This window comes from Crocodylus porosus, unplaced genomic scaffold, assembly GCF_001723895.1.
Source record: "Crocodylus porosus isolate Cpor-Errol unplaced genomic scaffold, CroPor_comp1, whole genome shotgun sequence".
In the NCBI taxonomy this organism is placed as follows: Eukaryota; Metazoa; Chordata; order Crocodylia; family Crocodylidae; genus Crocodylus; species Crocodylus porosus.
In genome coordinates this window covers 39,552,993-39,577,056 of record NW_017728918.1, presented here as the reverse complement: position 1 = coordinate 39,577,056, position 24,064 = coordinate 39,552,993, and the positions used below count along the sequence as shown (strand labels likewise).

Genomic DNA, 24,064 nt, shown 5'->3' with positions numbered 1-24,064 from the left:
GGGCACTACACCAGAGCACCAGGAGTTTTCAAAGATCCATGCCAGAGGCTGGGCTATGATGCTCACCAGCTCCTTGAGTACCCTGGAGTGTAGATTGTACAGGCAGGCAAGTGTCCCCTTGGGGGCTCTTCCTTTGCCCACAGATTGTACCAGGGCTGGGGCAGGGGTAGGCTGCCTTAAGTCCCTTGGCCTGCTGGCTTTGCAAGGGTTGCTCAGCGGGCCAGCAGTGGCAGTAGTCCCACCATCCCCCAACAGACTTAGGTTAAAGCCCAGTGGAGCAGGTTAGCCAGTCTGGCTGAGAAGAGCCTCCTCCCCAGGGGAGAGAAGTGGAGGCCATCTCTTCCCAGCAGCTCACTGCCTCTCTTGCCAAAGAGCAGGCTGTGGTCATGGAAGCCAAAGCCTTCCCAATGACACCAGCGCTGCAGTCTTTGGTGTACTACCTGGATCCTCCTCTCCCTCCTCAGCCCATACCCTGAGACTGAGGGTGCAGACAGAAGTGCAGCTCCCCACTGTAACAGAGAAAAACTTTTCAGGAAGTGTTCTGAGTTTCAACCATCCCCTGGAACAAACAAAAGTTCACTGTTGGTTCCGGAGGGGAGGGGAATCTAGTTGTTGGCTTCAGCCTGTAGCCAGTTTCTCCTAGTGAGGCTGCAAATTTTTCAGAACAGGAGGGGGGAAGGGTAGCAAAAGTGGCTCATTTTAGAGATTCCTCAGCCAACACTGGAGGGTGTGGTGGGTGAATTGGAGCCCACCTACCTCAGAAGGGACTCAAATACATCCATCTCACCCTCCATCAGGGGCTGAAAAGACCCCAGACCTAACTCCCTCCATTCCCTTTCCCTTTCCCTTTCCCCTTAATTCTGAAAACAGGGACAGGCTGGCAGGCAGCCAGACTGAAGTTACAGAAGATGCTCTGCTTTGAACCATCTTCATCTGACCCCTATTTCAATGAGGTTTCAGATTTTCCCCCAGTCAGCCATTTTGTAAGCTGTCTGCAGCTGCATACTTGTATTTGGTTATGGCTACAAACTGCTTTCTGTGCCCCAGTCATGCAAAAATTGTCACTTCTGTTTGTTCTCATAATTCTTATGTTTGTATGGAATTCAGTACTTGCTGTGAGTGTATTTTTTTACAGCAGGACCAGGTTTTTATAATGGGATAATGATTTTTAGATGTTACTTCTAAACAAGAGGTTTGCATTTAGGAGATGATCAGTGTTTAAATAGCTGAGAGGAGTAATAACTGAGAATAGCATTAAATGTGGATATGTCTAGTGGCAAGGCCAAATGGGTGTTTCCTGGGCCCATTTGCATCAGCCAATAGGCAATGGTGATATGTGCACAACAAAAGGGGAAGTCCTAGAGCAAGGCTAGTGCCTGGAGACAGTCTCATCAGAGATTGGCATTTCTCCCAACTGGAAAAACAAGTGAAAGCTTATAACTTAGTGGGGTAATTGATAACCAAGGTTAGGAAGAAGGCAAGTTAGGGTGGCACTTTATTATCTGGTTCAGAAAGACATAAACGTCTGTAAGCTACTTCATCACATGCCATGAAGATCAGTAGGCTATTTTGTTAACCTATCTGAAGCAGTCTATGAGGAGCCACCCTGCTCTGCCTAGTTTTAGAGTAACTACTGCTCTCTGTTCCAACAACATGGAATTAGAAATCTTTATATCTGGTATTTCCTAGTTGTAATTGGATCAGGAATTGCACCTGACTTATCAGCTGGGGGATAAAAGGGGAAAGGAGCTTTGCTGTCCACACTACAGTAGCAGCTGCTATTCCAGCAACTAAGGCTTGGGCTCCTGCCTCTGGGAAATAGGGAGTGGCATGGGCTTCCTTGAGCCCCTCCTGGTGTCCCTTCCCCTTCCTCTAGGTGCAAGGCTGTGACTCCTATAATAACACTTCCCATGGGCTAGCATTAGTTCATTCCTTCCCCACAGATACACTACTGGACATGAGGCCATGCCTGTCCAGGTCCTACATCAGGGCAGTGCAGGGCTTCCCCTGCCATGATAAAGGCTTCTGATGGATGAGGGGTGGGGACGGGAACATATTGGCACCCCCTCTATGTAGGCACCAAGTGCTGGAGCCCTGATCACCATCCACCGCCTCCCCTCCTTGCCTAGTTATTCCTGACACTGTTTTTCCTTATAACTTATAGTCCATGTTCAGAGTGATTTCAGAGCATTTGACCATTAGCAAGGCTTCTCTCTGGAGGAGGGGATATGTAATGTCAGCACATGCCAAAAAAAAAAAAGTTCTATTCTTTAAGTTGGCTAAATCTCCTCTGCTAAGAATGGTCAGAACCTAGGTGAGACTGGTGAAGCTGAGGGATCCTTGATCAAGGGAGCTGACCCCTGGCATATCAGTCTGCAGTGGTCAAGAAGCAGATGGGCAGAGAGGGTTTTGGGGCTACTCTCTAAACAGGGTGTCAATTTGTCACACCCGGCTTCGGATCTGGCCCTGTGATTTATTCCATTTATTGAATAAAACCTAATTTCCCCCAGCTGAGAAAGGGGAGGGTCATGATCACAACACATAACCTAATCGGTGTATTGAAATCTGCATTGCATTTGTCAGGCTCTGTTTCACACTATTTTCTTTCTGGATTATTATAACCAAAATATTTTATAGGAAGACATATATTTAAAACCATTTTTCCCCAGGCTAGTTGGTATCTGACAGCTATGAATTTTCTAATCAGGTAATTACATATTTATATTCTTTAGACATTTGCTATATACTGTCCTACCCGAGAGTGTCTATATTATGTCGAATATATATAAAGAATTTGTAAGAGTGATTTATGTGTACTATAATGGCTTTACATGCAGAATTAAAAGAAGAAAATCTTCCAATATATATATATTTTTATAAACGTTCTAGTAATGTAACCTGGGTGGTACTCCAAGAGGTACCCCCTCTCCAACTGAAGGAATCAAAGCAGGTGCACAAGCACTGTGGGAGGTGTAGAGCCTGACCACCAATGGGGCCTTAACCATATATCTTTTAATGAGAGAACAGTACTGGGAACATAACAGGCATAAACCAGGGGGTATAGGGGACAGTACAATGCCCCAAGGGGGACAGGATTCAATAAAGGTTAGACACTTACAATCATTGACAAAAGACAGGGTTAACAAAATATAAAACAGAAACAGCAAAACAAACAATACTGGTTGGTGAAATATAAAAGGCACAAAATACAAAAATGTCAAATAACAAGGAATATAGGGCCTAGGTACCTGGCGGGAGGGCGGGGGAAGGAGAGGGAAAAGACAATGACACCTTTGCACTGCAACAAGAATTTCTCCCTGTTATTTCACTCACCCCAAGTCACCCCAGCTGGCACTTAAACACAGATCTCCCATGTGGTAGGCAGAAATGCTACTACACAACCGCCAGTGCTGGTACTGCTCCAAGCTGCATGGGGTCTTGACCTTCCAGAAGCCCCAGCCTCATGTTGAGCTGCCTGGCCTCTCATTGGAGGAACTGGAAGCAGAGCTGGGAACTTCTCAGGTTGCTGCTCAGATCCTTGCTGGAGCTGGGGTACTTCTCCTGCTGGTAACAGCCTCTCATAGGGGATCCTGAAGCCCAGTGGAGAGCCTCTCCTGCCGGCCGCATGCCACACTGCTGAGGGTCCAACTGCTGCCTGCAGGTCCCACTCCTTCAGGTGCTTCTGGGGCAACTGCTCCCACCCTGCTGGCCCAGCTCTTGCCAGATCTTTGAAGCTCCTTCCTTGTGGTGCCTCACTGGTCTCTCCTGAGTAAGCCCATGCTGCCCCTTTTATCCCCCTCCAGGTGACCCAAGGGGCCAATCATGGGACACGGATGGTGAGTCTCTGGGGCCTGATTAGTGAGTAAAGGGAATCACAAGTCCTCCAATCATCTTTTATCCCTTCAAAACCCCTGGGCCAAATCATTAGCAGATTGGTGAGGAAAGGGACTCTCAAGTCCTCCAATCATCTTTTGCCCTTTTCAGAACCCCTGGGCTAAGTCACTGCCAGCTAGCCCGTCACATCAAGAACACCTCATAATTTTCCCACTTGATAACAACACCAAGCAAGAGCCTTTAGAAAACACTCAGAACTTTCTGTCCTCTGCTGAAAGCATGCTCTTCTTTGTGCTCCCTCCTGAGGATTTCTCTTGATGGACTCAGAGCAAACAGTACGGTATCTTTCACAATGATGTTCAGAGTTGTAAAACAATAATGCTTTAAACAGTTTACCTACATTACATATATATCAATAATTTTCAGCTTGCTAATGAAACCATTTTGCTATGCCCTTTTGCTCACTTAGATCACAAATAACAAAGAGCTGCTTATTTGGATAAATGGCTTTGGAAGTTATAGATAGTTATCAGCCTGGAATTCCACTGATTTGATTTCATTTATAAAATTCAGTAACATTTAATTCAGCTTTATCATACTCCTCTCACATGCGCAGACATCATAGTGAGTGACTGAAGTGCCTACTTGTAGTTTAATATAAACCTGAAGAACTGGATACAGGTAGTATAGTACTCCAGTTACCAGTCTTCCTGTATGAATAAGAATGAATTTTTGACTTTTCATCCATAGTCCTATTTTAACACCTGACAATAGTACTAATAGACAGTATAGCTTCTGTAATAGGTCATTCACACAGGGAGATTTACAGAGAGTGTCTAGAAAAGGAGATAGAAGAGAGATAAACATAAGATATAAAAACAAAAATGCCAAAACCACAAATTGGATAGGAAGAAGAAATAAAGAGAGTTGTCTGGAAGTATGGAGGAATGCATTCTGCCCCTTTAACTTATTTCTGCTGTTCGTTCCTGTTCACTGCAGTGGGCCAGTTCAGAGAGTGTAGGTCAGTAGAATATAGGCCTTAAAGTATATACCGTTGCTGGTTTTATAGACTATGTATATAGTGGTAGAAAGAAGCCAGTGGGGTAAATCATGCACAAAAAAACACTAGTTGGTATAAAGACTGTGTTTCTGTGGACTACTCTATTGTTGAGGTAGAAGTCTTCAATGTATCAGCTAGTTAATATATGTTTGTGCTATATGACATGGAGAGTGCATCTAGACATGCATATTAATGCAGTGCAATAAACTCTGCTACTTATCACACTGGAGTCATTGCTCTCAGGTGTGTATTTACACTTGCACCCAGGATCACAGCACAATGAGCTGGGTCAGAGCAGCACTGGCTAGTAGGGGTCCCCTATATAGGCCGGCCCAGGGCTGCGCCCACTTCTGCCCTGCCAGCTCAATGTGCTGCAGAGGGGCTGGCTGAGGTAAAAGGGTGATTCAGTATGGAGCTAACCAGCAGGCAACCCCTGCACTGAAGCACCCTCAGACCCTAACCAGCCAGGGCAGCATCTACACCTGTATTAACAAGGACTATCCTGTTGTGGAGTAAATTAATTTACTCCAGCTTAATAGGGGCACACATGTAGACATGCAATGTTTACTGCACAACTATTTAGTCTACTCCACAGTAAATGTCTCATGTAGACCTGCACGGAGTATGTTTTTTTTCTTCCCTAAGAATAAAGCTAGATACACTATCCTAAGAAAATCATAAAGTACCACTGGACTATATCATTTTGAATTAATAGTGGTTAGTAGACATTTGGGATGTTAGAAAAAAGAAACAAGAAATAATCATTTTGCTATACTTATAGGAACACCTAGGTAATGCAGCTACACCACTGAATTTTTAATGTCCCTCGTGGTATTTAAAATTTTAGAATTTATTTATTGTTATGCATTGTGTGTGACATGAAATTCTGATACCATAGATGCTCACGATGTTTTATTCTCTATAGTTAGCTTTTATAACATTTCATCCCCAGTAAAAATCTGATCAGACTTGACTAACAGACAGAAAATCTTAAAACCTTTGAGACTGAGAACTTAGGTTGAAAATAAGTACTGTATTTCTATGAGGTACTTCATGATTTATGAAACACACACAGGTTAAATTGATACTCTTATATATTTAATATATGGTTTCTTTACCTGAACTCTGATTTTTTTCTGGTTTAGCAGCCCCAGAGGTATCTTGTCATTTGAAGCGATAGAAATATAGTTCATTAGGCATTTGTATAAAACAGGTGGCTGTTAAAGGAACAGCCTCTCCACTTTGTTTTGGTGCTGCTGGTGGGTACAGCAGATCAGTAACTCTGCTGGAGGAAAATGTTGCCACAGCTGGTGAGAGACAATTCAAGAAAGTCAACAGAAGTATTCTAGATTTTTGGACCTAACACCCACATATATGGCATTTGATTTGTAAGTATAAACATCAATGTGGAGATGTGCTATAAATTGAGAGAGGTAGTTAGGTGTGTTAGTCTGAAGTTGGTCAGAAGGCTGGGTGCATAGATATGCACCTTTTGTCACATTTGTTTTTTTAAGTGGAAGTGAGATGCTGCTCTGGCTTAAGCAAAGCTAAGCTCTTCAAAAAATGTTGATGAAATCCAACTGTAAGGTCCAAGTAGTGGAATTAAACAAGGAGGTGACCAATCACTTCACAGTTTCTGGCCCATTAACTGAATCTTACTTCAGTTTAACTAGTGCAATAGATAAACTAATAGATACTAACTTAATTATATAATTAAGTCAAATGTGTTCAAATTCTGAAATTACTGGAATGATAGACTGTTTTAATATATGTATAGCTTACAATGTGTAATATCAATAGTGTTTATTTAATGATACCATAAAAGTATCAGAACTATGTGAATTTATATGCTAATAGCAGCCAAGACATACTTTTACAAGTTGTCTACATTAACATAGGAAAAAAAAAACATTGTTTGCTTGTCTTTTCACAAATGCCTGACTTCGATCTACACTTCTCTACCCTGCTCAACTTACTGTGGAACATCAGTAGCAGGAGGGGGATATTGGCGAAGGTATTAGTCCAATTTCTGAGGTCTGGTGCATGGTCTTCCTGACCTTAGCGTGACTTAGAGGAGCCTTAGGCCTCCTATAATTTATGCTTGGCTGCAACAACCCCATAGGGATCATTGTGGCAGCTGAGAAGCAGTGATGCTGGCTGGTTTGGCGGGTGTGTGTTGGGATATGTAAGAATGGGACTGTAAGAAAAGTCCTCACAGTCAGCACATATCCAGCTCTATATCACTGGGGAAATGTTTATGCTAGGAGAATAGAGACCTATTCCTTTTGCAATCCATTTATCCTACAGCTCCAAATATTTTATAGTTTAGTTTAAAGATTCAACTCATTACACAAGACTCTCAAATCAAGTTAAACTCTTTTGTCAATCACATGCCATTAGTTACTGTAAACAAATGTCATACTTTTTGTTGAATCAATAACACTGAACATCTGGCAAAGAATTGCTGTTAGATGGAATCATGCCAAAATATCAGTCTTAAAATCTTCCTTTTTTACATATCTGCTTCATCATTTGTGGAAGAGCCTACATTTTTTAAAAGTTTAAAATAGTTTTGTTAATGTATCAGCTAAGGAAATTAATATCTAGATACTGGTACACAAGTATGGTCACCTTCTTTATGAAATCTAAAGGAGTATCTGTTTGGACAGCAGGATGGAAATTCAGTGATGGCCAAACCAGCACATTTTGTACAGATAAAACCCTGTAGACAATTAAATATAGTAAATCTCTATAATCCAATTGTGATGATGTGAGGGTTTTTTTGCATCTATCAAAGATGACAAGCAGCTGTGCATAATGGAGTGTATCTTTGCTTATGTGATAGAAGGAAACTTCTCTTTGTGTTCAACTTTTGTCACAGTAAACAAAAAGCAGTCTCACCTAATAATATTCACATAAATCCAGCTGTCTCATCTATCAGTGGCATTTCTAAGGTGCCTGTCACTTTGGTTTGAAGGTGTCATACCAGTAAAAGGACGGAGTGTTAATATGCCTGCATGACTGATTTCTGTTCCTGTGAATTTCCAGAGAATACAGGGGATACATGTATTTGATTCACAGATCACATATTCAGTTATTGCATATTTATTTAGCACAATTACATTACCTTACTTGGTATTTTTATTTGATAATATAACTCAGCATCTAAACACCCCACGCAAAGCAAACGAAAGCAAACCGAGAACGTGGGGTTGTTTACATCCCCAGACAGTCAGCTGAGGAGTCCCTCAACACAAGATAATCTTTGAAGAGTTGATTAAGCTTCCCAAACTAGGGCGCTGGACTCGATGATCTTCTGAGGTGCCTTCCAGCCCTAATGTCTATGAAATCTATGAAACTAGACTTTGGTGGTTAACCATATAGTCTAGTCAGTGCAGTTTAGGCCCTTTCTGCACTTTGCATTTATGCAAAGTGACATGAGTACCTAAACGAGGCATCATAAAATGGAAAACTATCTCAGTGGATAGTGGGTGGCCAGAAAGTCAATCCAAGAACTGGGTCTGGGAACAGACTAAGTTAGGAAGCTGGAGGATCAGACAGGGTATGGAGTCAAAGGGCAGCCCAGGGCAAGAAGCCAGGAGATCAAACAGGGCGTAGGGTCTAGGGACATGCCAAGTCAGGAGGCCAAAGGATTAGAGAGCAGAGTAAGAGGGCAAGCCGATTTGAGAAGCCAGGAGATCAAGCAGAACTGAGGCAGAGGCATAGGCTGGAGGAAACAGCAAGACATTCTGGGCTCCAGTTGAGCAGAGCACAGGATGTTTCCTGTTCCTGTGCAGGGGTTTATACAGAGGGAAGTGTAGGGTTGGCTGACCCCAACTGGTCATTCCCACAGCAGGGAATAGGGAGATGTGTAGGCCCTGATAGAGGCTTCCAAACAGCTTTGCCCAGTCTGAATGATCAGCTAAGGGGTAGTGGGCCAGGACCAGTGGTCTTGCCAGGCAAACTGTGACCCCAGATTCAAGGGAATGGCCTAACAAAATGAGCCATAAAATGTTCCACAAATAATGTAGACCCTTTTTATAGCTGGTTTATAGGGCACCTTAGACTGAACATGTGTCATGTCCACACACTGCAGCTCTCCAAATCAATGCCTGACAATCGGTTGATAGTTGGAATTAGCTCAGGACAACCCCAGTCTCTACTCAGTCTGCTTACAATATTGTTGGCACTGGCCTGGGCTGGCCTGGTCTTCAACAAGCTTGGGGCTGCCCCAGTGTTTGTGACAGCAATTAGCTGATTTGTTGGGACCAGCCCGCAGGCCAGTCCTGATTCTTCAGTGATACTTGGGACTGCCCTAGTTTGTAGGAATGAAGGACCAGAACCTGTGGGAAGGGGTAGCCCCCTGGGGTCTTTAAAACATGAACCTGACTGTTTTGGTGGGGCTGCTAGAGCAGGGTTTAATGTCTCCCTCTGGCTTTACCTGCTGGGAGCCTATGAACCCCAGCTCTCAGTAGCCCCACTGGAGTTGCTGTGACAGGCACAAAGTCTATTGAGCACCAAGGTACACCAACTGTTGTGTTGAGAACAAAACTTAAATGACAGCTTTGTATCAGATCCTAATTGCAGACATGACAACAGGAGGAGGAACAAATTACTAGGCAGGGGCAAATGATGATGCATGGGGGTATATCAATAAGATGATATGGTAACTCAAAATAGGCTAGTGGACAGCATAGTGAAGTTCATTTTATTTTGTTTAATAAGTAAAACAAATGCCTTTTTTGTAGAAGTAGGTTTTCAGTAGGAACTTGTTTGAAGGGAAAGTAGCAGTATGGTGTATTAACTCCCAGTGGCTCTCTATGATTAGAGGCAATGTGAAAGCAGACTCCTTGGGTGAAGCTTAAAGACATGAACAACACAGAGTTTGGTGGTGAAGGGGAAGTGTTCACTATTTTTCTTTATCTACCAAATCACCTATCCAATGTCACCTATCAAAATTTCAAAGCTTAATGAGAGTAGTGGCCCTAAAAGAAGTAGAATTTTACAGAATGATTACATAGAACTAAACAGGATTACGAGGGCAGTTAAAAGACACTGATACATTTTTGGTTTTCCCTGCATATTTCTACTAGTGAATAATACTCAGTATAAATGAATAAATAGAAAAGTACTCTCTCACTTGAGCATGCAAGTAGATTCTGAAACACTTCTTTGATGTGAGGAATCTTCTATATTGCTAATATTCCTCAAGGTAAGCAGAAAAGGGCAAGATAGGTAATGTCCAAGGTGGGTCCTTTGAGCCTTTTCTCTGAAATAATTTGAGGGAGTGCCCCCTTTTGATGTTAATTGGCATTCTTCTTTTTATAGAAGAAAAAGTTTTAAGTGTAAGTGCAGCTGAAGGATTCCTGCTCCCTCTGAAATGAATAAGAGTACTGCATTGGCTGTGCTAAGTATAAGAGCTTTCTAGTAGTCTTTCAGAATAATCCACATAAAAAAAACAATCCAAACCACACAAGTAAATTGTTCTCTAATATGCACACATGAAGTGTTTGTTGAATTATCTGAATTTAAGATTAAAATAATGAGAAAACAACAACAGCAAAACACACCAGATACTGAATTTATATACACCTTTCTAGAGTCTGAGTTATTTCATATCTAGATCTTTGCCTTGTACAGAAATTGTAGATCAGTGTAGGTTTTTACTGACATTTATGTCCTAATCATGCTCTATTTTGTTCTATATTTTACATTTTTTTTGTTTATAACAGTCAACTCAGTCATACATAATTGCTTTGGACAAGTACAGAAAATGGAAGATTTACTGAAAATAAATTTAAAATCTTGGTTTACAAGCAGAAGAAATGTAACAGTATCTACCTACCCCCTAGTGGGCTGTAGGAGATTTTATCTCGATTCCTATCAAAAGAATATCAGGATGAGATTATTTTGGATACTGGCTTAGCTCAAAGGCAAGAGAATTTCTACATATCAGATGTTTCATGGCTGTATGCATGCACACTTACTATGAGAAATATTAAAGTGAATCCATTATGTGGGGACTTTCAAAAAGTTATAAACCCTCTAATGTTCACATCAGATTACAATTTTCATACTATGGAGATTATATATATAAATAAATACCCATTTTTTTTTACCCTTCTGATATGTTAAAACAGAAACCCAAAGCTACATTACATGAAAATGAATCTGTGTACAGGTCTCACTGTTACATGAAGATAAATCTTAGTTTCAGTCATCCTTTTTTCCCCCTTTGATTCAGAGTTTAAATTCTTTTGATCCATTTTCAAATTTGTAGAGGGGATAAAGGTCTGGAAGCTGTGGACTAAGATAAATAGACAAAAATACAGATGAGAGGAATAATGAATTCCCTCTTGGAATTCACGAAGAGCTCAACTGTAATTCACCATAAGCACCTATACAGAGAAAAAAGTGCTTAAGGCCATGTGTATATGAAATGAGGGGCATGTGTGCAAGACATTTTAAAGGTTAAATGATTTTGCACCACTTTAATGGTGATGGTGTTTGCACGTTGCGGCAGTGTTTTGTGCAATAATTCCAGCTGCTGTAGCAAATTCAGTGGCATAATGTGACTTGGGATGTGACTTAATGTGACTTAAATGACTTGCGATGTAGAAAACTAAAACTCCTTCAAGGAGTTTTAGTTTGCTGCCCTACAGACGTGGAGTGAACACCAGGCTTTGTGCAGTACAGGGGCTCTGCAGGAAGCCCTGCAGGCAGCCTGGCAGCAGCCAGGTTAGGCAGGCTTCACCCAAGAAAAAAACAAAAATCGTGAACCTGGAAAAAAAAAAGCACCAGCCCCACCCCACAGCCCAGGGACTGCTATGCCTGCCAGCAGCTCACCCTCCCTTCCCCACTGCTAGAGAGGCAGATAAGTTTGAGTGTCTACATGACACAGGGGTTTAAAGGGGCTTAAATTGGAGCGATGGTTTTGAAAACCCACCAATTCAGTTTAGGGCCCCTATTTCATCTACACACACCCTAAAACGCCATCTCATGTTTGGAAGTGAACAGACCCTTTGCAGACAGCAGGAAGGGGTTAAGGTCCTCAGTGCTAGCTTATGCCAGAATCAGCTGACCAATCTGTTTTGTGACAGAAACCTAGATATGGTACTTTCTTTAAGAGAGGCTGCCTCTTTTGTAGCTGGTTAAAGACCTAGTATAGATCTCTCCAAAGCAGACTTAAAAATTCTTGAGGAAGAGTAGTACTCTAAGAGCAGTAGGCTATGTAGAGAGAATTGTGGCAGAACTAGCTCAGTAGGTCAGAAAAAGGCAACATTGGAATGAGCTGTTGGTAGTACCAAACATTGTGTTGGGCCAGGGAACCAAGAAGTGGTTAGAATTAAAAAGTCTGAAAACTCGGCAAAAAAGTCAAGTAGGTAGTAGCCTTGGATTGACAAAGGAGAATCCCTTGAGTTAATACATCAGCAGGAGCATCCCCTAGCACTGTGCCAGCTGACACAGCTTGTTTTTCCTGTTGGAGAACAGGAGTAGCAAGCACTGAATTGCGATTGTGTCATAATATGGTTCTTAATTTCATCTAAGAGTATATGTAAACTAGTCGCCTTGCTAGGAGTTTACAATAACTTCATTATCTAGGTCTAAACATTTTGAACCATGAAATGAAGAGTTTGTTTTTAGCGACATGGTTTCCTACTTCCAAACTCACTGAATCATTATATGCCATTGATTTTTGGTCACACTGAATATAGTTCATGTCATTGTGTGAATTTTATCCCTACACAACAGTTTCCTATTACTTCCTATTAGATTATTTTTTTTTTCCTATTGACAGTATGTTTTATAGTGACATTTTATTTCTATATTCCTGTTTGCAGGCTTTGATCTAGTGAAGTGTGAGGATCCTGGCATACCAAATTATGGCTACAAGATCCGTGATGAGGGACATTTTACTGACACTGTAATTTTATACAGTTGCAATCCTGGATATACAATGCACGGTAGCAATATTATGACTTGCCTAAGTGGAGATCGAAGAGTGTGGGACAAACCTTTGCCTACTTGTATAGGTAATTTTGAATATATGACTTTAATGCATCAGGGTTGTGGCTGCAGAAGAGGGGTTGCAACAGCTGGAGTATGGGCACATAGGATAGCACCAGCAGGAAAGCATTTACCATGTGTTGCTTTAAGCATGCAAGAGAAAATTCATACTTTAATACCTACTTTCTCTTCTATCCCCAATACCTCTAGATCAGGGGTCAGTAACCTACAGCCCACAAGTTGCATCTGGCTTTAAAGCCTATATGCAGATATTTGAGGAAGTTAGGGGGAGATTAGATTGCATTAAAAATCTAACTTAGTTTGCCCAAGTATGGAGCTTACACTTTTTAGGTGGATCTACATGCAAACTGTACAGAAGTTCAGGTTAGTTAGAGCAGTCTAAAAATGGCCAACCCAATCTAAGTTTACCTCCGATGTAGTCTAATTTAGCTTGGGTCCTGTGACACTAATCTAACTGAACTTCTGTACAGTTCCCAGTGTAGCTGCAGGGCTGGGGAAGCCCAGCTGCTGGCCTCAGCCCCAGGACTGAACGTTTCCTTCCCTCTCCCTGGCACCAGCTATTTTTAACCTATCCCCCAACCCGCAGATGGACAACCCTCTCCACAACTGACCAGATATTTCCCCCATCTCCACTCCACCAAATCCCTCCATCCCACAAGCTGCTGCTCCTGATTCATTTTATCAGTGTTTGCCAATGCCAGGAGCCAAGGAAGAAGGTGGGGTAGGGAAAGGGGCAGGAGAAATGGGAGACTAGGTTTCCTGGATGGGTTGCTTGTCTCTGGGCACAGGGGTCAGGAGATAAAAATAGCCCCTTGTTCCAGGGGGTAGGGAGGAGAGTGCCCCCCGACTCCTGACCCAGCTAAACCTTCCCAAATCCCAGAACCCCGCTGTGAATCCCACCTTACCCCCAGTACCACCTGTGTGTCCCAACTGCCCCCATCCCCTGAAGAGCCTACTTGCCCCCCCAACCCCTCCATTCTCTCTGCTAGCCCTCCAGTTTGATTTATCTTATACTGGGGGGCTATTTTTCACATGATCTAACTCCCCCAAACTCCCTGAATGTCTGCACATAGGCAAAGAGGTCAGATCCAGCCCACAAAAGTCTGATCTGTTCTGTATGTTATTAAATGGTTATTCTGCATTGGTCCCTGCCACCCCAGCCATCAGATCCCCTTCTACTAACAGACAGACAATGGTTTGTCCTTTTACTATTGGTCAGCTCCTCTAGTGATTTGTGTGGAGGCCTAACTCCCCTAATTCAGCCTGGGTTGAATTAGCCAATCCAAATTGTTGCTTTCCACATTTTTCAGTGGCACATTTTTTCAGGGAAACTACATTGTGGAGTGGAAACAGGTCCTCTGCTCAGAGCAGGGACACAACACTCGACTTGACAGCTGCCAGCGGTAAGCACTGGCCTGCTGTTAGGAAAGGTTGCCAACCCCTGCTTTAGATTATACAGTCCTACCATCTCTGGACATCTTCAATATAACCTTTTTTAGTGAAAAATCTACAACGTTCACTAAATATTAATATATTTATCTGTTTTCTTGCTTTTTACTGTTCTGTACTGGTTTCTGCACAAAGATTTGTAGCTGTAGGGTGAAAGGAAAGGAAGTGGAGAGGGATAGATGGTTTTTGCTGTGTTCCAAAATCAAGTTATGAATTTGAGACACAGGGGGATCTACTAAGCTATTGAGTCCAGTCCCCTGCTGTCACAGGCAAACACATCCTATAATCCCTTTCATAAACTTAACAAGCTCCATCTTAAAACTAGTTAGGGTTTTGTCCCCGCTGCTCTTTTTAGAAAACTGGTGCAGAATCTCATATCCCTAATGATTTGAAACTTCCTCCTAATTCCTAGCCTAATTTATTCATGAGTAGTTTATATCCATTTATTCTTGCATTTATCTTAATTAACTCTTCTCCCTGTCTGGTGATGTGTTTATAGACAGCAATCATATTCCTTTTCACTCTTTGTTTTGCTAAGCTAAACAAGACAAGCTTTTTGAGGCTTTCCTTGTGGTAAGCTTTTCATTCTCTTGATAATCCTATGAACCTTTTCTGCATCTGTTCTATCTTTACACATGACCAACATTGCACCCAGTATTCCAAATCAGGTTTCACCAGAGCCTTGTATTAAGTAATTAATGCTCCTCTGTGCTAGAAATGCCTTGCCTGATGCATTGTAGCATTGCATTTGTCTTTTTCAGGGCTGTAGCCCTTTGGTGGCTCACAGTCATTAGGTAATCAAGACATATTTTCTCCTCTTTAGTATTCCCACTCACTGAACCCACACCTTGTAGCAGTTTTATTAATTCTGAAATTAAGACTTTGAAATTACAAAATTATTACATTTCAGTCATACCTCAAGGTTATGCAGTTAGGACCTACATCTTACATTTTCTTTACTAATTCTCACCTTCTCCATGTTATAATACATCTTTATAACATTTCTTTACTAAAATCCAGCTAGATTAAGTGTTCTGTATCTCCCTTGTTTAGAGTATCAGTTATTTTATCAAAAAAGTTATTAACTTATTTTGTCATGTATATGCTTCATAAATTTTGGTTCATTTTATCCTTTATTCCATTTGCTATTTCCACTAGTTCAACTGTCCTTCCACTTTCTCCTTATGTTCGCATAGTTTGATGAATCATCTGTATGTCTGCCCTTCAGCTGTATTGTTTTATGGCTATCTACAAATCTTAAATTGAATATGCAACCCTTTTTCTCCACCACATCTTCAAATCCCCATCTGAATTCCATTAATGTTCATCCACTAGGCTGTCTCTTTAGTCATGCAGACTTTCTTATGCATGCTTAGTATTTAAGCAGTTAAATTTCCTTAATAACTAACTTCTGTCATGCCCACTTAGAGACAATATGCATCCTTCAGTTTGCATCCAGTCACCTTCATTGTGCCATATCTTCCTCAGATTATGTCAAATGCTGCCTCAATAGTCATCATTGTCCTCTTTTGTATCCCAGCTTTAATAATTAATGAGTAAAAACTGTCCAAATTCCATTTTAAAAATTCCCCCCTGCTTGCTGCTTTCTGTTTATGGGTGAGGAACTTGCAGGCAGCATAGGAACTACATAAGAACACCATATTGGAGGTACAAAACAAATGGAAAGCATACCAAAAGAAAGCCAGCATGGTTTAATGGCAGAGTTGCAGACACAATAAAAAGGTGGAGGAAAGGTTTCTTTCAAATTATTTAGAAGGAAATTATAAACAAATAGAAATTATCATCATGCCCCTTTCTAAATCTATGGTGTACCCACACCTTGAACACAGCCCAGTCCTGATCCCTACATATCAAAAAGAATATAAAAGGTACATAGAAGGACAACAAAGTGATGTGGAGAGGCTTCCATTTGAGAAGAAACTAAAGAGGCTAGGTTATTAGAAAAGAGACACTTGGGGGATATGGTAAGAGTTTACAAAATACTAAATGGTGAAAAGAAACAAATAGGTATTTATTATGTACTTTCTCTCACAGTACAAGAACTGGGGGTCATAAAATGAAACTAGTAGGTAGTAAGTTTAAAACTAATAAAAAGAAGTTCTTTTTTTCACGCAGCATGTAATTAAAATGTAGAACTCATTGCCACCAAACATCCAGGGAGCTGAAAGTTTAGCCAGATTCAAAATTGGATTGGGCAAATTCCTGGAAGAAAGGGACATCAGTAGCTCTTGAGCAAGGGAGTTAAGGATACAGTCTCTGAATTAGAGCTTTCTAGGCCTTAAATCAGGGGGAGGCAAAGTCCAGACTGTGGGCTTCATTGGGCCCACAGCAGACTCCATTTCCCAGAAGCCTCTGCCAGCATCACTGCAGCTGGTTTTCATGGAGACCCCAGTAGCAGTAGTGCCATGACAATATGGGGCCAGGGTTTATAGGTGGCAGAAGTCTGGTACTGACGGGGCTTATCCCCCCAAAACTGGGCTGGCAACAGCAGCTCCAGTGCCACTGCAACCATAGTGCCACACCCAGCCAGGATTTAAACTTTTATTTTTCTTGTTAAGGGTGGACAATTAACTGTCTACTGGCTGTGATCAAAGGTGGGAATCATTCTCACCCAGTTGCAACGCTTAGGTCCAAGCACAGCCTGCAAATTGCAAATAAGCCAAATAATAGATAAACTATTTCTTCACCATGAAGGAATCTCACATAAATTTCCATGTTGCCCTGTATTCCCTAGCTTGCTCTGGTTTCATATATAAATCCTTTGCCAGAACTGAAATTTCTCAACAAAAATATCCACTTGGCAACTTTTTCTGACTCTATGCTGGAGGAGAGTGGCTAAATGAGCTGGGCAGTAGTGCAGGAAGGAGGGTGCATTGTGTTCTGGTTCCTGCTTCTGCCCCAACTTCCTGCCCCTACCCCAACTTCACCATTTTTCTGCATTTTGAATTGCATTTTTGTTCATTGGGTATCATGGATAGACAGCAATGGGATGGTTTCTACTTCATGGGGATGGGGGCCAGAACTCAGGACCCCTTCCCTAGCTGGACACTTTTCAACTCACTAAACCACTCTTCTTCTCCCCCTGGCTCCTTGCCCCATATCTTTCCATTTTGTATTGCCTAACACACCGGCTTCAAGAGGAGGCATTGAGGGTGTTCTTTATAGTGTCCAATTCATGCCTGCTGGTTAGGGCATTTTTAGGGGAAGTGTGAAATTTAGGTTCTAACCCCTTCCATATGAAGAGGGTGCAGAACCTAGATCCCCTAGTACCGGGCAAGTGCTTAACCACTGGACTTTTGGACTGAAAGGTGGCAGCGTCCTGTTCCTTTGAAATTATTACTAGTCATGCTTCCTCCTGTGAACTAACTTTTGAGAGGTTAACATTGAGTTTATGTGCCTTCCTTGATGAAACAGAATCTCAGTAGAGATAAGTGGCCAAATCAGATCCTTCTGAGCAGCTCAAAAGGACAAATTTAGCTACTTTTACATGGCTACTTATATAGATACTTACATGGCTAACTTTAGCCATGTAAGTCCTGCTTACCTGCCTAAAGGGGAGTAGTTGCTGAAGCTTTCTCATGAGATATCACAGGAATTTCCTTTTTTTCTGGTAAAGGATATACTAAGACAGATTTTCCTTTGGGGTGTGTGTGGGGGGGTTAAGACATACAGGAACATAACTAAAACACAAAATATGATGGATTTCTCATTAATAAATCAAATTATTATTTATTTTGCAGCTGAGTGTGGTGGCCGAATTCATGCTGCTACGTCAGGGCGAATTTTGTCTCCAGGTTACCCAGCACCTTATGACAACAATCTGCATTGCACTTGGATTATAGAAGCAGACCCAGGGAAGACAATTAGGTATCTGTTTAAATTCAGTTCTTGACTTCCTTTTTTTTATTTGTAAATGGTCTTCTTTGACAGTTAATCCAGTTAATCCTACCCCCATTCTTACATTATTTTACATTCTGTGAAACCCGTAGATACTCAGTGTCATAGGTTTTGGGAATGCTTACCTCTAGGGGAGTTTGGAAACCTATATGGGGAGAATAAGAATTCAACTGAGGGTGTAGACACACATAACAAGTGACCTTTCCAAAATGCCACTGAAAGGGAACAATTTGTCATCGGTCAGGGTATGAAAATTGTAATAATTCAACTGTTCCTAAATGTCACTGATGGAAAACTGGTTCACAGTTATCACAGGTCAGAAGCACCCACATGTACAGTGCGCTAGCATTCCATGTAGAATGGTCACCTTTTAGGCATTGAACCAACCCATGTTCCTCTGAGTGGTTGTTGGGGCATGGGTGAGTGTGGGAGAAAGTGCTTTTACCCAAGTTTTGGGTGTCCTAAAGAATGGAGGTCATGTTTACTTTTCTGCTTTCCTTTCCCTCTAAACATGAATTCAGTAAAGTTCAGCAGCCTGCACTTAACCAATTTCTGCAGTGTGTTTGCCTGACTTGGATGCCCAAGAGTGGGGAGTGCTTGGAACTGTTTTTTTGGCTTTTCATGGACTAGGGGGCCATGATGACAGATCTTAATTGGATGAGAAGTGAAGATATGGCTGGTTGTTAGAAAGACAGCTTTTACTGAACAAGCTGTGCAAGGAAGCTCATAACAAATAACAGCTAAGGAAAAGAAAGTGGGGAGGGGGATCAGAAAAGTTTTGGCTGCATGCCAGAGTAGCCAGTTGCAGCATTGTGGGGGAGAGCCAGAGGAGCTATGCACTGTGGGATGCCTGGAGAGCTGACCATATCTGTGTCATGGAATGCTTGGTATCCACATTTAACATTGGTTTCACAGTAAAATAGCTCATAAAAGGATTTGATTGTCCAGTTATTGTATTGTGAGGCCTAAATACTCTTTGTGCGTTTGGCTGTAAAAGGCCAGCTGCCATCTGTGCTTTGAAAATCATGCCTGTAAGTGTTCAGAACCTGATTATTGCATTTAGTAGGGTAACCTATTATACCTATCCAACAAATACCATTTTTTCCTGAAACTAACATAGAATGTCATCTCTTTCCTAGAGTATTTGGATACCATAACCTTTGGACTATGATGGATAGACCTGGTGGCAGATCTTATCCTGGTGTTAATTGTCATAATTATCCTTATCTGACTTCAATGTCTAATCTGACAATTAGAACCAGCTGAGGCTCTGCACCATGGGGCCTTGTGTAGAAGTCTGAAGTGTTTTCATTTTTCAGTCTTGCCCCTCTTGTCAATGCATTGTTAATTTCCATGGCACTTCACAGAACACAGATAATGCACTTTTTCCTGCCAAAAGCTTACATAAAAATAAGAAAAGACAACATTTCAGGAAAATAAAAATTGACTCTGGGGGCCATTAGCACTGAGAGCAAAGATGTGCTGAAATGGTGGGTTTTGAAACATGTTTGAAAAAGAAGAGAGGGCGTATTTAATGTACAAGGACAGGGAGGATTACCTATGTAGAGGATGCTGCATAATAGATGGTGCAAAACAGAGATGGAGCTGATTAGACGAGCATAAGAAATAGGAAGAGGTATGGGAGAGCTTAAAAATAGAAATGCTTGTTTGGAGAGAGATGACAAAATTATCTGTTATAGCTCAGAACAAGGATTTTGAATTAAAAAAAACAAGAAATGGGAAATGGGGTAGAGAGGAGTGGGGTTTCTAGGAATTGCTGAAACATAGAAAGGACTGGGAAGCAGTTATTCTTTCTTTACTTTCACATGCCAGCCAGAAAAATGCAGTAATAGGGATCCAATACATGCTGTTCTCTGCCTAGAGCACACAGGTACTGTTGTTAATGTTTAGAGTTATCTAAGTGTAGTTCTTCTGCCTTTACCAAGGGATTGTCAAAATACAACATTCAACTTCATCAATCAAAGTAAGATTGATACAGCTGATTTTATCTGACACAGGTGGTTTTTGGGGGGAACTTAATACCTAGTACAGCCATTCCCAGAAGATACCAGCTGCTAGTCAAACCTACACATAGCAAATATATTTAAGAACCTAAAACTTATTTTAACACATTTATAATCGTCTGTGAAACACTGGTCTTAAATCTCTGATGAATGAATGAGTAGGTATTGTACACATACTAGAAAAAAACCTAATCAGACAACTTTAGACTGTTGGCCACATTTGAGAAAAAGGATAACAAATAGTAGGAGTCTAAAAAAAACAATTTAATTAAAGAGGACAGATGTCTTTTTATCTCTTAACTTTTTTTGGCATAAATGGAATAAGCTTTATATTAGAATAAGACAAAAAACTTGATCGAAGTTTGAACGTATGTTTCAATTTCCTTTTCCCACTTCACTAAATCACATGGGTTACAGGCAGACTTTCAAAAAGCCTAAGCCTGAATGTATTCAATCTTTTCAGGTTAGTCTGACTTGCCTAAATTGAATCAGTTTGCAGCTGTACAGACATTCCCTCTGGACTGAAGAAATGCAGGCACGTGCCTGCAGTGGCTCAGGCTAGAAGCCAGAGGGCACTAGAGCACCCCTCTCTTCCCTTCTGTGGTGCTGAGTTGGGATTGTGGCAGGGAGCTGCTAGGCCCCAACAGGATGCTCTGATTAAGGAGGGGTTTAAACCCCGACTCTGACTGCACAGTCCTAGGCTTTACTTTGCTTACTGTTCAAGGGCTGGGAGTGTTGCCAGACCCCAGTCCCCAACTTGCACTCTGAAGCAAAGGTGGGGTCTGCAATGCATGCATCTGTTGCTGATACTGTGCTTTTCAGTCTTCTCCCTGCTTCTTCATACTGTCTGCAAACCTGACAGATGAAGGAACCTGCAGGGAGCTAATAACACAGCATTTATGAGCCCATAGGCCCATCTCATTAGTTCAAGCTCTTCATAAAAAAACATCTTTTTCCAAGGAAGGATATTAACAGTTGATGTGTTGATTAGCTCCAAAAAGCCCTAAGCAGATACTGTTTTGTCTGTCTGTCCCAGTGAAATTGAAAATATATACAGAGACACCTCTCAGCATTAGCTAGCATACCACATGCTTAAGGTCCATGAGACTAGTATCTGTGCTGTGGGAGATGGGAGGAAGGGGGAGGGGAGCTACGTGAGCAGTGAGAAAAAGGTGGGGGGGGAAGGGAGCAGGGGAAGCTGGACAATAACTGGACAATAACTGGACAATCAAATCCTTTTATGAGCTATTTTACTGTGAAACCAATGTTAAATGTGGATACCTGCTCTGCCTGCAGTCTCCATCAGAATTCTTTCTAGAGAGCAGAGGGGCAGGGCTAGCTCTGTTCTCTGCAGCAGAGAGCACAGCCCAACCCAACCCTGAGCTGCAAAGCATCTGGATGCTATGGGGACTCTGGTTTAACTTAAACCAAGAAGGGGTCTGGGACAGACATTGCATAAACTGGTTTGACCCAAATCAATTAAATCTGATACTACATTCAACCGCGTTCACCTTAAACCAAAGAGTAAAACAAAGAGTATTTAGGCCTCACAATACAATAACTGGACAATCAAATCCTTTTATGAGCTATTTTACTGTGAAACCAATGTTAAATGTGGATACCTGCTCTGCCTGCAGTCTCCATCAGAATTCTTTCTAGAGAGCAGAGGGGCAGGGCTAGCTCTGTTCTCTGCAGCAGAGAGCACAGCCCAGCCCAACCCTGAGCTGCAAAGCATCTGGATGCTATGGGGACTCTGGTTTAACTTAAACCAAGAAGGGGTCTGGGACAGACATTGCATAAACTGGTTTGACCCAAATCAATTAAATCTGATACTACATTCAACCGCGTTCACCTTAAACCAATTTCAGCCATTTTGAAACTGTTTTTTGTGCACTGCACTTGTGTTGCAGGTTTTAACCACTTAAACCAGTTTATGTGTAGCATGTGTCCCTAGCCATGATGAATTCTCTCCATCACAGGTGAAGTCCATACTTAATTTACATTTTAATTGGAATGACATATTTGAATTTAATAAAGAATGGAATGAGGAAATAGCAAAACATAGTACTTTAAACTAGAAAACAGATTTAATACTTTCCTATTAGCATTTTGCAGCATTAATAGTAACAAAAAAAAATTTAAAAAGAAATCACAGGAAACGCAAAGTCCGTTTCAGTGAGATGCTTGTGAATAGTAGTGTCTCTCTTGAAAGCACTTTTCTAAGCCTTTTGCATCTTGTATTTTAATTTTTGAAAAATGTGGATGAGTCTGTTCTATTGTGGGGCTAACAGAATTTATTCAGGTTTTCTTGTCTTTGCTGCTGCATGTGTGATCCAATTTACCAAGAGGTCATGGTGACAGTATCAGTTTGTAAAGTCTCTAGTGTTTCCAAGTCTCCTTTGTCAAACTCTAACTGTCAGAAATTCAGAAATCTTTCTGAGATGACATTAACTATATTGCAAAAGATAAATAAATAGCCTTTAAGCTTAGTTTATCTGCTGAATATTTATGTTGTGTTATACTCCAGCCTTATGTCATTTGGGTAGTCTCACTGATTTCAAGGTAACAAAAGCTGCAGGAGAAAGCTTAGAGGAATTAGTTTACATTTGCATTTCTTGCTGTTTAATTTTATTGCATGCCTTATTTTACACAGTGCCCTAATTTATAGGAAATGAGGTCATTGTGTTGATTAAAATAAAGAGAAATTTATTTTAGAGGCTTTATAAAGAGAAGAGTTTAACAGATAATATATTGTATGTGCATACCAAGACACATGACTTATATTTAGATAAAGGAAGCATCTGCTAAATTGTGTATACATATTATAAAAAAGATGCAACCATTAAAAATAATGTAGGTGTTATTTGCTGAATATTGTCAAACATCCCCCTTTCTGCTGAAATGTTGCACTTTGCAAACCATGAGTTTTATTCCCAATTCTCTTACAACAATTCTATCAGGATAGCTATACATTTCCATAGCATTATCCCAGAAAAATCAGTGATGGTGGCAGCATCTTGTCAAAATGAGGAGCACAGTCTTCCCATAACTAAAGGAGTCATTGGTAAGTCTGGAGATGGTTGAAGAGGCCAATCCAAGATCTGCATGTTCGACTGCAGATGTGTTGCACAGTTCTGGGAGGAAGGGAAGGGACCTGGTAGTATCAGGTCACAGCTCTTTCATTCAAATTTTTCATCCGTCTGCCTCCATAGTGAGGTGAGTTTGCTCTAAGGGGGCAGAGAGGAGTGGCAATTTTTGCCTTATCCGGCCACAGAATGCAGTCTATAGCCATGACCAAATACAAGTGCATGGCTTCAACAGCTTTAAAATGTCCAGTCAGGTGAAAATTTGACCCCTCATTTCATGAGGTATCAGATAAAGACGGTTCAAAGTCTCTTGCAATTTGTGTCTGTGGAGCTCCCAGCCTGTTGCTGTTTTCAGAATGGGAAATGGGAAAGGGAGTGGAGGGAGTTCAGTCTGGGGGATTTTCAGCCTCCCCTGGAGGATGCAGTGGATATATTGGAGCCCCTCAAGGTGGAAAATGGAGTTCCAATTCACCCACCCCACCCACCCTTCAGCACCAGCTGGGGAGCCCCAAGAATGCCTTTCCCTTTGCTGCCTTTCCCATCCTCCATTCAGAAAACATCCAGCACTGGCAGAGAGCCATGGCCATTGCTATAGGAACCTGGCTGCAAGCTTCCAGTCAGAAGCTAGATTCCCTTCCCCCCTGGAACCAGCAGTGGACTTCAGT

The 24,064-nt window shown here is 41.5% G+C and overlaps 1 protein-coding gene across 1 annotated transcript in view; it reads left to right on the top strand.

The window, feature by feature from the left end:
* Window positions 1-24,064, top strand: part of CSMD1 (CUB and Sushi multiple domains 1) — a 1,867,828-nt gene that overhangs the window by 1,438,570 nt on the left and 405,194 nt on the right. Inside the window, exons 24-25 of the mRNA XM_019538151.1 lie at window positions 12,736-12,927; window positions 18,133-18,259. Of these exons, the coding sequence (XP_019393696.1) occupies window positions 12,736-12,927; window positions 18,133-18,259 (319 nt within the window). The remainder of the gene's footprint in view (window positions 1-12,735; window positions 12,928-18,132; window positions 18,260-24,064) is intronic.